Source organism: Sesamum indicum, linkage group LG3 (genome assembly GCF_026168435.1).
Source record: "Sesamum indicum cultivar Baizhima isolate 11 linkage group LG3, ASM2616843v1, whole genome shotgun sequence".
NCBI lineage: Eukaryota > Viridiplantae > Streptophyta > Magnoliopsida > Lamiales > Pedaliaceae > Sesamum > Sesamum indicum.
Window position 1 is genome coordinate 23,796,370 of NC_142659.1, and position 14,425 is coordinate 23,810,794.

The 14,425-nt window shown below is 36.9% G+C and overlaps 1 protein-coding gene across 1 annotated transcript; it reads right to left on the bottom strand.

Annotated features, from left to right (window-relative positions):
- Positions 1-1,024: 1,024 nt before the first annotated feature.
- On the bottom strand, positions 1,025-8,467 carry LOC105158724 (beta-glucuronosyltransferase GlcAT14A). The gene is made up of 4 exons (XM_020692217.2): positions 7,627-8,467; positions 6,228-6,303; positions 6,012-6,127; positions 1,025-1,783 (listed from the first exon to the last, which is right to left on the bottom strand). The coding sequence occupies exons 1-4, from the start codon at positions 8,216-8,218 to the stop codon at positions 1,284-1,286; spliced, it is 1,284 nt and encodes a 427-aa protein (XP_020547876.2). The 5' UTR covers positions 8,219-8,467; the 3' UTR covers positions 1,025-1,283.
- Between the last annotated feature and the right edge of the window lie 5,958 nt (positions 8,468-14,425).

Here is a 14,425-nt window from a genome sequence, read left to right on the forward strand (position 1 = left end):
GGACAAAATTGAACTTCTTTAATTATAACTAAAAAAATCTATTTTTATTGCTCTAAAATTTGGCGTTTTTATTGACACCAGTTAAGCCGTGATTAAAGCTATTCAAATTGAAAATTAACAAATTTATTACCTTTTAAATGTATTATCTTATCACGAGGCTCATGAATAGATTTGAGATCATGGGTTCAACTGTGTACATATTTATTTCACTTTATGTAATTTTTTATGGTTCTTTGTTATATTTAATGCCCAAAAAATATAATGCCCAACATGGAAGAGAGTCCAAAAAAGAAGTTAAGGTCAAACCACCATATATTATAAAAATTGTATATTTAAAAATAAAAATCTTATTCCGCATAAAAGATTCATTCAAAACACCATATATTATAAAAAGGGTAATATTTGACTAAAAAACGAAATATATAAACATGCTTAGCACGGGTTCTATATTAGTACTTATATAAAATAAGATAAATACCTAAACATTTAATAAGACTCAAACCTATAATTTTAAGCTATTGATGGGACATTGGTGGTGCTATTTTTACAACTAAGTATAACAAACATTTTCATAACAAGTGATATTATAATTATGCAGTTGAATTGATAGGTTTTTAAAATTAGTGATTTCAAATTTCTAATAAAAAAATCATATTGATTTATGTGGATGATTTCATATTACAAAGAATAACAAATCATTCAATTCTCAATTTGAATTTTGTTTTATGTAATATTCATGAATTTTAAATTCTTTTAATTTGGAGTCATCTGCATTTTTGTTTTTTTACCCAAATCATTCATTTAAATCCAAACCCTTCAATTCAAATATTCTAAATCGAATTTCACAAGGATCCATATAAAAAAATGAGATCTATCAATATTTAACAAATATAATTCAAATTTAAAGTTAAAATATTCAAATTATCAAAATAAATCCAAATATTTATTACTAGAAATTAGAAATCCATAACTTTAAATCCGTCCATGCAAATGCAGCATAAAAGTAAAAAGAATGCAAGCTCTCTTGCCCATATTTTACTGCATTAATTTGATTTCAAAGATTGCTCATATAACAACTATGTTGCAAATGTACAGTAAAATTTTCTGTTGAGCTAAGGATACAACAATCAGGATCACTACGGAAGGATAGGCTAGCCCCATAAATTCACAACACCATTTCAAAATCGGCTTCTCCGGGATGGACTTGCCTACAATATTCCTCAGTCATATCGACAGCTCTAACAACGTTATCATCGTATCTACTACCGCCCAAAATCTTGAAATCATTCATCTATACACTGAGTCCTTCCTTTTGACAGAAGTTCAATGAGACGTCGTTCGAGGCGTTTAGCTCCCGGACCTGGTTTCAGAACGTCAGCATCCCCCCAAACGGAGCATTCATCTTCACCAGAATCACCTAAGCACCACCCAGAGGGCACCGGTTTGCCAGGACTTCGCTGGAGGACTTCTTGGTCAATGTGATCAAGAACCGGATCGTTTACCTGAAATGGTGAAGCAAAGGCCGCTCCGCTCTGGATCAGTTCATCAAAGTTGCTGGAATTCAGAAAGGACGGACGCCGTCTGGCATCTAGAGAAGCATAACAAAAGCTGTGGTTGATTGTAGTTCGGTTGAATCGAGGGGAATTGCACAGAACGGTCGGGAAGTAAACGGAAGTTGATGCTGGAGTGTTGGAAAGGTACATTAGAAGAGTTCTTGGTAGGTTGTCCGTACCCAAGATGCAAAACTCGACAAACTTGCGACTCAAAACAGGCGTTGATGAACCTGCAAGAACACAATATGTTTAATTAAAATATAAAATATCGCCTACTTCTGGAGTGTTGTACATAGATACATGGTTCGCATTGAAGAAATTGTACTATTTATATTAAGACGAAAATCAAACTGGTTAACCTAGATAACCATTTATAACTAGTAGAAAGAGTGCTTTAGTTTAGGAGAGAAAAGGGATGACTGGAATGAGTTGAAAAAAGGGATATTTGGTAGATTAGCTATAATAGTAGCTTAAACTAAAGTTCTACATACACACACATATGTGTAACTCAATGTATCTATTAAATGCATTTATCTTTATTGCTGCAGCCCTTTTGTTCTTTTTGATAATTTTAGAGAGTAGAAGCAGTGAAACGAGATACTGGAACCTGCTTTCTTGTAACCAGAAGCTGAAAGGGCTATTTTTAAGTTTTCCCCTACAGGCTATCATGATGTCCATAAAGGAGAAGGAAAAATGATGAGTGTGCAGAATTAAGTTTTCATGAGCTGCTTATTCTCCATCTACTTGTTCTAAAGACCTGAAGATGAGCATTTCATTATCAGATAGAAGTTATTATGACATGGAAGCACTAAGACTGAGCATCTGCATAAATATCACTTGGCCAAATGAATGTTGCTAAGGCTCTTCACTAACGCAAACGTTGCATAGCCCATTTCAGGTGCTATTAAAAATAGCGACATCCACCAAAGCCAGAGGTATCATATTTGAAAGCAGACTTAGTGAGTGTTTAGAGCTTAATTTAAGCACTGTTTTGAAACTTCTTGCTTTAAAAAAGCACTTTTAGGGTGTTTGGGAGCACTGTTCTTGCTTTTAAAACTTCAAAAAGGGGCACTTTTAACACAGAATCTAGAAGCACCTAGAGGGAGAACCTTCCACGAAAGAACTTTGAACTTTCTCTGCAATTAGCACTTCTCTAAAAATGGAAGCTCTTGCAAATACTCCCTTAATGTGTTGGCTTTAGAGCTACCATTATTTTTTCACTCAGTGCCTTGAATCCCCTATTAACTAATATAGGATACACATTGCAGCCTTTTCCCCCTCAAAACAAAAATGTGCCTTGTTAGAAGTACTATCAACTCAAAATTCGTTAACTATAGAACTCATGATTTTAAATAACTATAAAGTGAATTATAAGCCGAATAAGTTCAAATGGAAAGAATCTTGCAAAATCAGTTTGTGCATGGCTGTTGGCTCTCCGGCCAACTATCATTGGCACTGGAATTTTAGCTCCTTCAGACGGAAGACTAAGTTCATAAGAATGACATGAAAATGGTCTCATTGCACACAACCAATTAAATCCAATAATGGGACCAAAATACTTTCAGGTACCACACATCCAAATTCATGAACTCAGGAAACCTCCAACCAAGAGGAACAGGTTAACCCTTCATTTGTAATAAAAAAATTAAACACAAATACTGGACGTTATGGCTGCAATAACAAAGAGGAGGAAATACACCTTAAAAATGGGTTGTAATCAAACCAATCAATATCGCTTATGAAATAGCCTACTGGACATACATTTGGGGCGAGTCCAAGGCACACACTCAATGGTTTATGGTTGAAAGTCATTTATGATCAAACGTAAAATACCTTTCATCTTTACGTTTTCCCTAAAGTGGAAGAGGCTAAGAGCATCCTCAAACTACTAGAATATCTCAAGTTCATCATTTCAATGATTTGTTTTTGTCCCAATTTCCAGTTAAGACAATCAGGTAAAATGTCCTTACTCTTACTATTGTCTCTCCTTATTTTGCTTCTCCACCCAACTGTGACCCAAGCCATCATTATGCGCACTGCAACCTCCTGGGTTGTCAAGTGTGGTAATAAACTGCGGGTTTGCTTTTACAATTTTACATTTCAGCTTGTATTCACTTTACGTGGAACTCAAGTCTAAAAGATATATCCATGAGTATATTCTTGGAACATGCACACTTGGCGCTCATAAGTAAAAGGAAATGTGAGATGAAATACAAAATTGTAGCAAAATTTCTGATTGGGTACCAAGGGTTGATGATTTTTTGGTGGAAAACGGTGGCAGGAGAATTAGGTGACCCGCTCATCTACCCCTTTTCCTGCAGCCACACTCTCCACTTGATAAAAATCTCAAATCCATCTTAACTACCAGAAGAAATATTTCAGACAAAAATATTTATTTGAATATTAGGAGAATGAGTTATATTAATAGAGATAATTTTTAAATTTTTCATTGAACGAGGTAAACAAAAAGATTAAAATCTCAAAGTCAACAATTAAATTTTATGTAAAAAAAAAATTATCACAACAAATAAATGACTACAGTTAAAAGAGAACTAATGTTAATTAAATATGAATAAAAAAAAATAACTCAATATGGAAGAAGTCCATGGGTAAATTTTGTCTAAAACTAGAGTAGATTAATCAAAAATTGGGATTTTTTAGATAGAAAAGTTGATAGGCGTGTAAATTATTTTAAGGAGGTAGTCAACTAAAGGTATAAATATCCATTAACTTAGTTTGTTCTTCCCTAACCAACTCATATTTGCTATTAATCAGGAGAGCTCAACTAAAGGTATAAATATCTTTCACACATTTAAAAATAAATAACATAGATAAGAAGGAAAAAGTAAAGATTACAAGCCACCAACAACCATGAATGACTTAAAGAGTAGAAAAGTTATTTTGGTTACAAAGTTCTAAATAAATACATAAAATTGGGATTGAACTACATCTACAGGTCATCATAGATTTTGTTACAAATTTTTGGTATAAAGCATTTGAAGAGATGAGGCTCAAACTAAATGTTTTACATTTAATTTCACTAATGTTAAATTTGAACATTGGGTTTTAGTGAAGAAAACATTATATTTTCCTGTTAAAAATTATGAAAGTTCTATTTTTCATTCTCAACCATAGCATAAGAGGTTGAAAAGAGGAGTGCAAAGGCGAAGGTGACAGAAGTAGTTTTCCCTATTTTCCTTTTATGTCTTTACATGTGTTATAGGAGCAAATATGTGGGGGGGGGGGGAGGGGGGGTTTGCATTTGATCCTTCTTTACTTTGTTGTTTGCCAAATGCAGAGCTAATATCTAATATATCTGGATTTTGTGTAAAACCTTTCCCATATCATGGCCATTCTGTTGCGGTCAAGTAATCCCAGAGCAAACAAATGCTGTCACTCTACCCACGTCTTACATGAAAATAACATGTTTTAAATAACTTGTGGAGACAACACCATATCCCAGCTAACATCATTAACTGCTCAATGACGTTTATGGACTACCCCTACAATCTGCCAAAACTATAATGCGCTCTTTCTTTGTTGACAAATTGCATGGGCCTTCCATACTATATGGAGAAGAAGCTTACATAAAAAATGCGAATATATCATTAGGTTCAAAGTGCAGAACTGCATGTTCGACAGGTTTTTCAAACTAAACTTACTCTCTTTACCAGCATTCTCTCTCCAACCTTTCAACAAAGTCCCACATGAAAAACTGGATATTAGAAGTCTCCAATTTTACAGTAAGCTGGGATTTGTCACGTTGCACTTTCAGTGGTTTAAGTAACATTACTCCAAGCTAATAAAAATTGTCCAACTAATTTGTTCCGTTTTCATTTTTCTCTGCTGTTCGACCAGAAAAAGCCTTGGCAATTCAAACATTTATACATGAATCTCAAACACTACTTTGTACTGATAGGAAGTTTAGTTGACAATTACTTCCTGTTTGACGGACCAACAGCATTGAAAATAAGAAATGCTGGGACTGTTTATTTCTCAACCTTAAGTAGGTATTTATATTGCATGAATTCACTAAAACAGCCTCTAACCTTACTCTCCTTACCAGTGTTATCTCTCCAACCTTCCAACAAAGTCCTACACGAAAAACTGGACATTGGGAGTCTCCCAATTTTACAGTAAGCTGAGACCTATCACTTTGCACTTTCAATTGTTTTAAGTAATACTACCTCAAGCTAATAAAAATGGCCCAACTAATTTGTTTGCTTTTCATTTTCTTCTGCTGTTCGACAAGAAAAGGCCTTTGCAATTCAAACATTTTCTAGAAGAAGCTCATACTACTTTTGTACCGATAGGAAGTAAAGTTGACAATTACTTCCTGTTTGAGGGCGTTGAGAGTAAGAAGTGTGAGACTGTTTATTACTTAACCTTAAGTAGGTACTTATAAGGCATGAATTTACTAAAACACCCTCCAAGTCTAATAAAATCTGCAGCACTAACCTGTGAACAAACGATATGCGTCTGGGAGTGGTCTCTCTTGAGTGGCAAAAAACATCTCGCTGTTTTCTGCAAGAAAGAGCGCTGGATCAACTATTATTGGCTTCAATTTCTTTGATCTGCAAAAAAACACCAATAAAACAATAATCAAAATTAGTTACTGCTCTCAATCCTTTCGTTTTCAATAAACTTAAGAAAATCCAAATGAAGAAAACTTACTCTCTCCAACCAATATAGCTTGTGTGATTCACAAAATTAAGATCTCTAGGCAGATACGAAAAAATGTGCAAAAGATCTGGAAAATAATAAAATCACCATATGAGCGGATAAATTTTTACTTGAAAAAACAACACTAGCATAAACACTGTTGATTCTTGCAGAGATACTATCAGAATTAAGAAACAAATAGTCAGCACCATGGCTATTCTTCAAAGCAAATTACCACTAATCCTGTTCAAACCTAGCTAGTAGTGACAGATTACAAGTAGAAGAAATCACAAATGTCACCCATAGATTAATACTTGAACTTGCTGAAGTCTGAAAAGCTTAAGCTAATACAGGTAGAGTAGTTCATAAACTAGACAACTGTGACCAGAAACACAAACTAGAATATGTAAGACTTTTGATATTATCAGATAAAATTCCATATTTCAAAAACTTACCACATCAGCAAATCACCAAGTTGCATCAAAATCATGCAAATGAAACTACCCCTAGTGTGTGCAGAGAGAGTAATACATGTCCTTGTCCCTCTGCCCTTTTTGCACATTTATTATTCACAAACAAAAATACACATCTCAGTAAGCATTATAACTTAACCCATCTATCAGCAGCAACTCTGGCATACAAAAATAGCCAACTACAGGTATAAAGGCACTATCTCGGTTAAAATGTTATAAGTATCTACACACAGACAAGAATACACATTGCAGAAGCTATACAAACATAATTACTTGATAAAATCCAAATCCCATTATTCTCATACGCATAGACGAGCCCAGAGAAATACGTGCTGAAAGCTACTATTTTGATTAGCAAGTGGATAATCAACAGAAAAGATATACTAACCTCCAATATAAATGCATAGAAGCACACAAACATCTAAATTGCATAACCTGCCAAGCTCACAGATTATAGAGAGACAACCAAGAATAGAAGCAACTTCCAGAATGTAGCAAAATTACAAGCCCAGAAGAACAACACCATTGAAGTCATCAAGTATCCCAGAAACTTCAGTCATGACTCGCACCCACACACACAAACATACACACAGACAACATATTCAGACCATCAAGTTACCATTTTGAGTGAGGAGGGGGTAATCAACACTAGAAAGATTAGGATCCAATTATGAGAATATATGCATAGTTAGCATACAGGCATTTCATTACATATCCAAACACACACAACAAATGTAATTTCATATTCATGAGAAGCTCGGGCTGCTGAGCAGACAAACTGAATACACAACAAATCAAAAGCTGAGCAACTTCCAAACTGTAGCAAAAATCTATAAGACCTTATGGACCGCATCAAGTAACCAACTAGACCAAGAAACCAGCAAACTTCATCAAATAATTCACACACAAAACTAACATGTTCTACGCAATAAGGTTACCATCTTGAGTGATAAGCGGGTAATCAGCAGCAGAAAGATTTATGAACCAATCCCAATTAGACGAGATACGGAGCAACAAAGACGCGCCGTGAAGTGTGGATGAAAGAGCAGATGGCCCACTGGAGAACACATAATCCGCCTTGCCGACAACATGAACATTCTGTGCAGCCCTGAAGAGCGCCACCGATTGTACAGTTACAGCCAATGTATCACGCTCAGTCTGTCCAGCAGAGCGGTCAAGGTGGAGCAAGTACTGGTTTCTCGGGTGGTAGACCGAGTAGAGAAGCCGAAGGATCCGACCCGAATCATTGACGGATCCCGAAATGAGGTAGGCTAAGGAGGGCGGGCGAGGAGGCGTCAGCGGGTCTGGTGGGTTGATTTGGGCATTTTCGTTGTCGTGGAAAAGGATACGCTGGTGGCGGGGGAAGAGTGCGGGATGGGGTCTTGACGGCGGTGGTGGTCGAGTGGGAGCGGTGGTGAGGGAAAGAACAAGCAGGAGAGAGAATAGGGTGGTGCCCAGTAGGATGTATAGGCTAGGAATGCCGGCGGGGGCGACGGTACTGTTGGCGGAGGGTGGCTGGTGGTGGTGCATTGCGTGGTTTTGGCTTTAAAAGCAGGGCATCTTGATTCTTGTTTTTTCTGTAGGTGTTATGGTGGGGGGTGGATTCTGATTCTACCTTTCTCTTAGCATTGTGGGTGTGATGGGCACGTTGTTGTGGAGTTGAATCCAAGAAAGCACATAGTTGGAGGTGGAAGTTCCAACCTACAAATATGGAGAAAATTTTGTTTGGAGTGGAGGGGGAGCTGCTCACCTGCAATTGCAAGCTTCAAGAACTTGAAATAAAAGAGTTGATGGAGATGGATACTGATATTGGAGCTCCACTTTTTTTTTTTTTTTTTATAATTTAATGCAATTTAAATTTGTGATATTGTAAATGAATAAATTATTTTTTTTCAAAACATAGTTGTTTATTTTTTAAAATGAAGATTGCTTCATCTATATGTATACTATATAAAAAGAAAAAGTTTTTTTCTCTCATAAATAACGACACCGCAACATCAATTTTATTGTTATGGTTTGCAAAACTTCTCTGAGTGATTTTTGTAGAAAAGTTGAAAGTTGTAGCAAAATCAAAAGTGAGTAATGTTTGTGAAAAAAAATTAAAAAGCAGATAAAAGCTAAGTTGAATAGTGCTTGAAGAAAAATCACTGCTTACATATACTTAATTCATGAAAGATTGTTTTGTCCATATGTGTTAAAAAGATATTATTTTTTTCTTACTATTTCGCTTGTTATTTGTTACTAATAATTACTTTTCCTAAAAAAATCATAAATTTTATTTCAATTAGTATTTCATTTATATTTTTTAAAAATATTAAAAAATATGTTTAATTTAATAATGCTCCCACTAAGTAATATAATTGTTCATTCATACACAATAATTAAATTTACATGATTGCAAAGAAATAACTATTTCATTAATTAATTAAATAATAATATGTGCACGAAATAGTATAATTAGATGATATAGCACATAAAATATAAAAACTTATTATATTAAATATATGTCAACATTGGAAGGAAGATGCAAGGCAAAAATGTGAAGCAAGTATTCGATCTGAGGTTTCGTTCCACTCCATTTTGGGGTTGCACTGTCATCATTTCTATTGAGATCATTGATGTCAAGGAATATATTTTTATATGTTCTAATCAAAGCATTTCTGTTTCAATTTTATCGACCGCAAACTTGAAAAGTTTTGCTGAATGATGCCCCCTCCTTATTCCGACTTTTCTATTTCCTTGTCTGTGCGTCTTTTTTTTTGTATGTGTGTGGGGGGGGGGTGTGGGGTGTGCGTGTGCGTGTGCGTGTGCGTGTGCGGTGTGTGTGTGTGGGGGGGGGTGTGCGTGTGTGTATATATATGTCACGGTAGAACATGTTTTACTTCCATTTTGAACATAGAAGAAGTGAGATGTTGCTTTTATTTTCCGCACCAACGAATACCATCTGCGTCTTGTTACATTTGCCATTCTCCTTCCATTTTTAAGTCTTCATTTCTATCTACACAACCCTTTTTCTCTTGTAGGATGTCACCATAGTTTCGCAACATTTTATGCTCATTACGGATATTGTGTCTCTTTGTGGTCTATTTATGTCCTTTGCAATATTTTTGTGTGCTTGCATAGATATGTATTCTCATTTTTGTTTACCTGATATGAAAGAGTATTTATTGAAATGAAGAGTAGTAACAGGACAGGAAAGAGTGCATTGTCCCTCTTCTTTTTCCCTTTGAATATATCTTGTTAGCAAGAGTGATCTTGGATTGATTTACTTTACTAGAGGAGATATAGTGTGAGAAAATGTGTGGATGATTGATAAAATTTGATAAATGCCTTGGGCGGTTATGATCTGCTAACCAATTCTTAAATTGGTTGCCAGCGACCACTACAAAATGTTGTAGTTTTGAACCCTGAGTTTGGTGTGTTTAGCCATTTTGATTCCCTTCCTGCTATTAGTGTCTCTATAATTTTCACTCTTGAATCACATAGTAGTTTCTGTAGCATCACCTTGATTTTTGGGTACCCGCATGGAAGAGGGAGAATGGTCCTTTTGCTCAGGAACAATTAATCAATTATATATGTTGTAGCTGATGCTTTACTCATGCTTGTGCTTACATGTGGCTTACTTTTATAAGATAAAGAACTAATCATTCACCTGCCCAAGTTTCTGTTATTTTTCTGCCTTTAGGTACTTATGGGCAATTTCATACATATTTGAGTGGTAACAGTTTCCTAGTAATGTGGTTTTGGTATTGCAGAAATCAAGATATTAGGCCTATAAGTTGTTGAATCTGTAGTGTTGCTTGATAAATGGCACAACTCTTCCTGTGGCTCTTCTTTAGAAAGATGATTCCTTTACTAGAAGGAGACACTAGCTTTAACTTTTTGGACAAGAGATAAGTTTCATTAAATAATCAAAATCCATTATCAAGAAGAGTTTAACTATTGCTGCTCTTTTGAACCTAATGTTATTATTGGAGCAAAAAAGTGCAGCATTTGCCAGTGTGTTTTATATATGTAATTGTATTAGGGCAATAATTTTGTGATTAATATTATCTAGTTTCTAGTTCAATCTCTCTAAAAATCATGATTTGGTGTAGCAGGTTTCTATTGAGATCATGATGTCAATGAATATATTTTTATATGTTCCAATCAGCTATGCATTTCTTTTTCAATTTTATCGACCACAAACTTGAGAAGTTTTGTTGAATGATGCCCCCTCCTTATTCCGACTTTTTCATTTCCTTGTCTGTGCACCTTTTTTTTCATGTGTGTGTGGGGTGGGGGGGGGGGCGGTGTGTGTGTTTATTGTGTGTGTGTGTGTGAGTGTGGGGGGGGGGGGGTGTGGGGGTGCGTGTGTGGTGTGTGTGTGTGGGGGGGGGGGTGCGTGTGCGTGTGTGTGTGTAGCAGGTTTCTATTGAGATCATGATGTCAACGAATATATTTTTATATGTTCTAATCAGCTACTCCATTTCTTTTTCAATTTTATCGACCACAAACTTGAGAAGTTTTGCTGAATGATGCCCCCTCCTTATTCCGACTTTTTCATTTTCTTATTTGTGCGTCTTTTTTTTATGTGTGTGTGTATGTGTGTGTGTGGGGTGTGTTTGGGGGGGAGGGGGGCGGTGTGTGTGTGTGTGTGTTTGTATGTATGCGTGTGCGGTGGGTGTGTGTGTTTATTATCTGTGTGTGTATGAGTGTGGAGGGGGGTGTGGGGTGTGTCTGTGTGTGTGCGTGTGCGGTGTGTGTGTGTGGGGGGGGTGTGTGTTTGTGTGTGTGCGTGTCCGGTGTGTGTGTGTACGAGTGTGTGGCGGGAGGGGGGGTGTGTGGTGTGTGTGTGTGTGTGTATGTGGGGTGTGTGTGGGGGTGTGTGTGCGGTGTGTGTGGGGGGGAGGAGTGTGCGTGTGTGTATGTGTGTATCACAGTAGAACATGTTTTACTTTCATTTTGAACATAGAAGAAGTGAGATGTTGCATTTATCTTCTGCGCCAACGAATGCCATCTGCGTCTTGTTACATTTGTCATTCTCCTTCAATTTTTAAGTCATCATTTCTATCTACACAACCCTTTTTCTCGTGCAGGATGTCATCATATTTCGCAACATTTTAAGCTCATTACGGATATTGTGTCTCTTTGTGGTCTATTTATGTCATTTGCAATATTTTTGTGTGCTTGCATAGATGTGTATTCTCAGTTTTGTTTACCTGATATGAAAGAGTATTTATTGAAACGAAAAACAATAAAAGGACAGGAGAGAGTGCATTGTCCCTCTTCTTTTTTTTCTTTCAATATATCTCATTAGCAAGAGTGGTCTTGGATTGATTTACTTTACTAGAGGAGATATAGTGTGAGAAAATGTGTGGATGATTGATAAAATCTGATAAATGAGGCGTCTTGTGTGATTTATGTTTCTTGTCGCTTACGCTTTTGTTGAAATGTCTTAGTAAATACAAAGCTCACCCAGTGCTAATTGCTTTTGTTAACCATCCCATGTATTCATAGCATTTTAAATTTTGGTTTACTTTCTGATCTCATGTTGCTTTTGAGCAGTATGGGTAGTTGGATTACCTTGAAGGGTCCTTTTGTATTTCTTTTTTGTTTTTATTTTTAAGGAATTGAAGGCACTTTTCTGAATTAGGTAAATTGCGGGTATAAATTGCAGGAATTGAAGCGCAGGCGAAGAAAAAGGAAGAGTAGGAAGGAGAAGATGAGGAAGAAAAGTCACCATCATGCAGATGATGATTCTTTTGATGATTCTGCAGATCTGCGGCATAAAGGGAGGAGCAGGAAGGCATATTCAGACTTTGATTCTGACGTCAGTACTTCAGATGATTCGCGAGTGGTAGGGGCAAGAAGCGGTCTGAGAAGAACAGCAGGAAACATCGCTATGAAGAGGATTAGCTTCTATAGTGGGTGATATGTCTTGTGCTTTTGAGGTTCCTCTAAACTGCTGCTAAGTGTGCCCTATTCAATCTTTAATTTGGTGGTTGATGAGCTTCTTGATGAAAACCATTTAAGCTTAGAGGACAATGCATTAGTATGGTGCATTTGTTGTTTTTCAGTTTGATGTAATGTATCATTTTAATTGCTTTGTTCTTCTGGGTTGAAAAATTATAATATTTACTGAGTATTCTATGTGTGATTCCGATATGTGATTGGTCCTGTTAGTTGAAATATTGTAGTAATGCTTTGAATTTTATTGAGTTTAAAGTTGTTTTACTTGTTGGTTGCTATTCATGCTTTGTGGGAAGCTTGCCTGTGGGCATCAAGAAGAGCTTTACTATTGCTGCTCTTTTGAACCCAGTGCTATTATTGGAGCAAAGAAGGTGGCAGCATTTGCCAGTGTGTTTTATATATGTAATTGTATTAAGTCAATGATTTTGTGATTAATATTATCTAGTTTCTGGTTCAACCTCGCTAAAAATCATGATCTGGTGTAGCAGGTTACTATTGAGATCATGATGTCAATGAATATATTTTTATATGTTTTAATCAGCTATTGCATTTCTTTTCAATTTTATCGACCACAAACTTGAGAAGTTTTGCTGAATGATGCCCCCTCCTTATTCCGACTTTTTCATTTCCTTGCCTGTGCGTCTCTTTTTGTGTGTGTGTGTATGTGTGTGTGGAGGGGGGTTGGTCTGTGTGTGTGTGTGGGGTGTGTGCGGTGTGTGTGTGTGTGTGTGTGTATTGTGTGTGTGTGTATGAGTGTGGGGGGGGGGGGGTGTGGGGTGTGTGTGCGTGTGGGGTGTGTGTGTAGCAGGTTTCTATTGAGATCGTGATGTCAACGAATATATATTTATATGTTCTAATCAGCTACTACATTTCTTTTTAAATTTCATCGATCATAAATTTGAGCAGTTTTGCTGAATGATGCCCCCTCCTTATTCCGACTTTTTCATTTTCTTGTATGTGCATGTTTTTTTATACGTGTGTGGGAGGGGGCGGTGTGTGGGTGTGTTTATTGTCTGTGTGTGTATGAGTATGGGGGGCTGTGGGGTGTGTGTGTGTGTGTGTGTGTGTGTGCGTGTGCGTGTGCGGGGTATGTGTGTGTGTGGAGGGGGGTGTGTGTTTGTGTGTGTGCGTGTGCGGTGGGTGTGTGTGTGTATGAGTGTGTGGGGGGGGAGGGTGTGGTGTGTGTGTGTGGGGGGGGTGTGTGCGGTGTGTGTGTGGGGGGAGGGTGTGCGTGTGTGTATGTGTGTGTGTGTGGGGTGTGTGTGTGGGGGTGTGTGCGGTGTGTGTGTGGGGGGAGGGTGTGCGTGTGTGTATGTGTGTGTCACGGTAGAACATGTTTTACTTCCATTATCAAGAAGAGCTTAACTATTGCTGCTCTTTTGAACCCAGTGTTATTATTGGAGCAAAGAAAGTTGCAACATTTCTCAGTGTGTTATATATATGTAATTGTATTAGGGCAATGATTTTGTGATTAATATTATCTAGTTTCTAGATCAACCTCTCTGAAAATCATGATTTGGTGTAGCAGGTTTCTATTGAGATCATGATGTCAAGAAATATATTTTTATATGTTCTAATCAGCTACTGCATTTCTTTTTCAATTTTATCGACCACAAACTTGAGAAGTTTTGCTGAATGATGGCTCCTCCTTATTCCGACTTTTCCATTTCCTTGTTTGTGCGTCTTTTTTTTTCGTGTGTGTGGGGGGGGATGTGGGGTGTGTGTGTGTGTGTGTGTGCGTGTGCGAGGTGTGTGCGTGTGTGGGGTGTGTGTGCGATGGGTGTG

Coding starts and splice junctions, on each gene's coding strand:
- LOC105158724 (XM_020692217.2), bottom strand. CDS start 8,218: ATGCACCACCACCAGCCACCCTCCGCCAACAGTACCGTCGCCCCCGCC. Junction 6,128..6,227: donor AGCTATATTGGTTGGAGAGA/GTAAGTTTTCTT, acceptor GTTTTTTTGCAG/ATCAAAGAAATTGAAGCCAA. Junction 1,784..6,011: donor CGCATATCGTTTGTTCACAG/GTTAGTGCTGCA, acceptor GTGTTCTTGCAG/GTTCATCAACGCCTGTTTTG.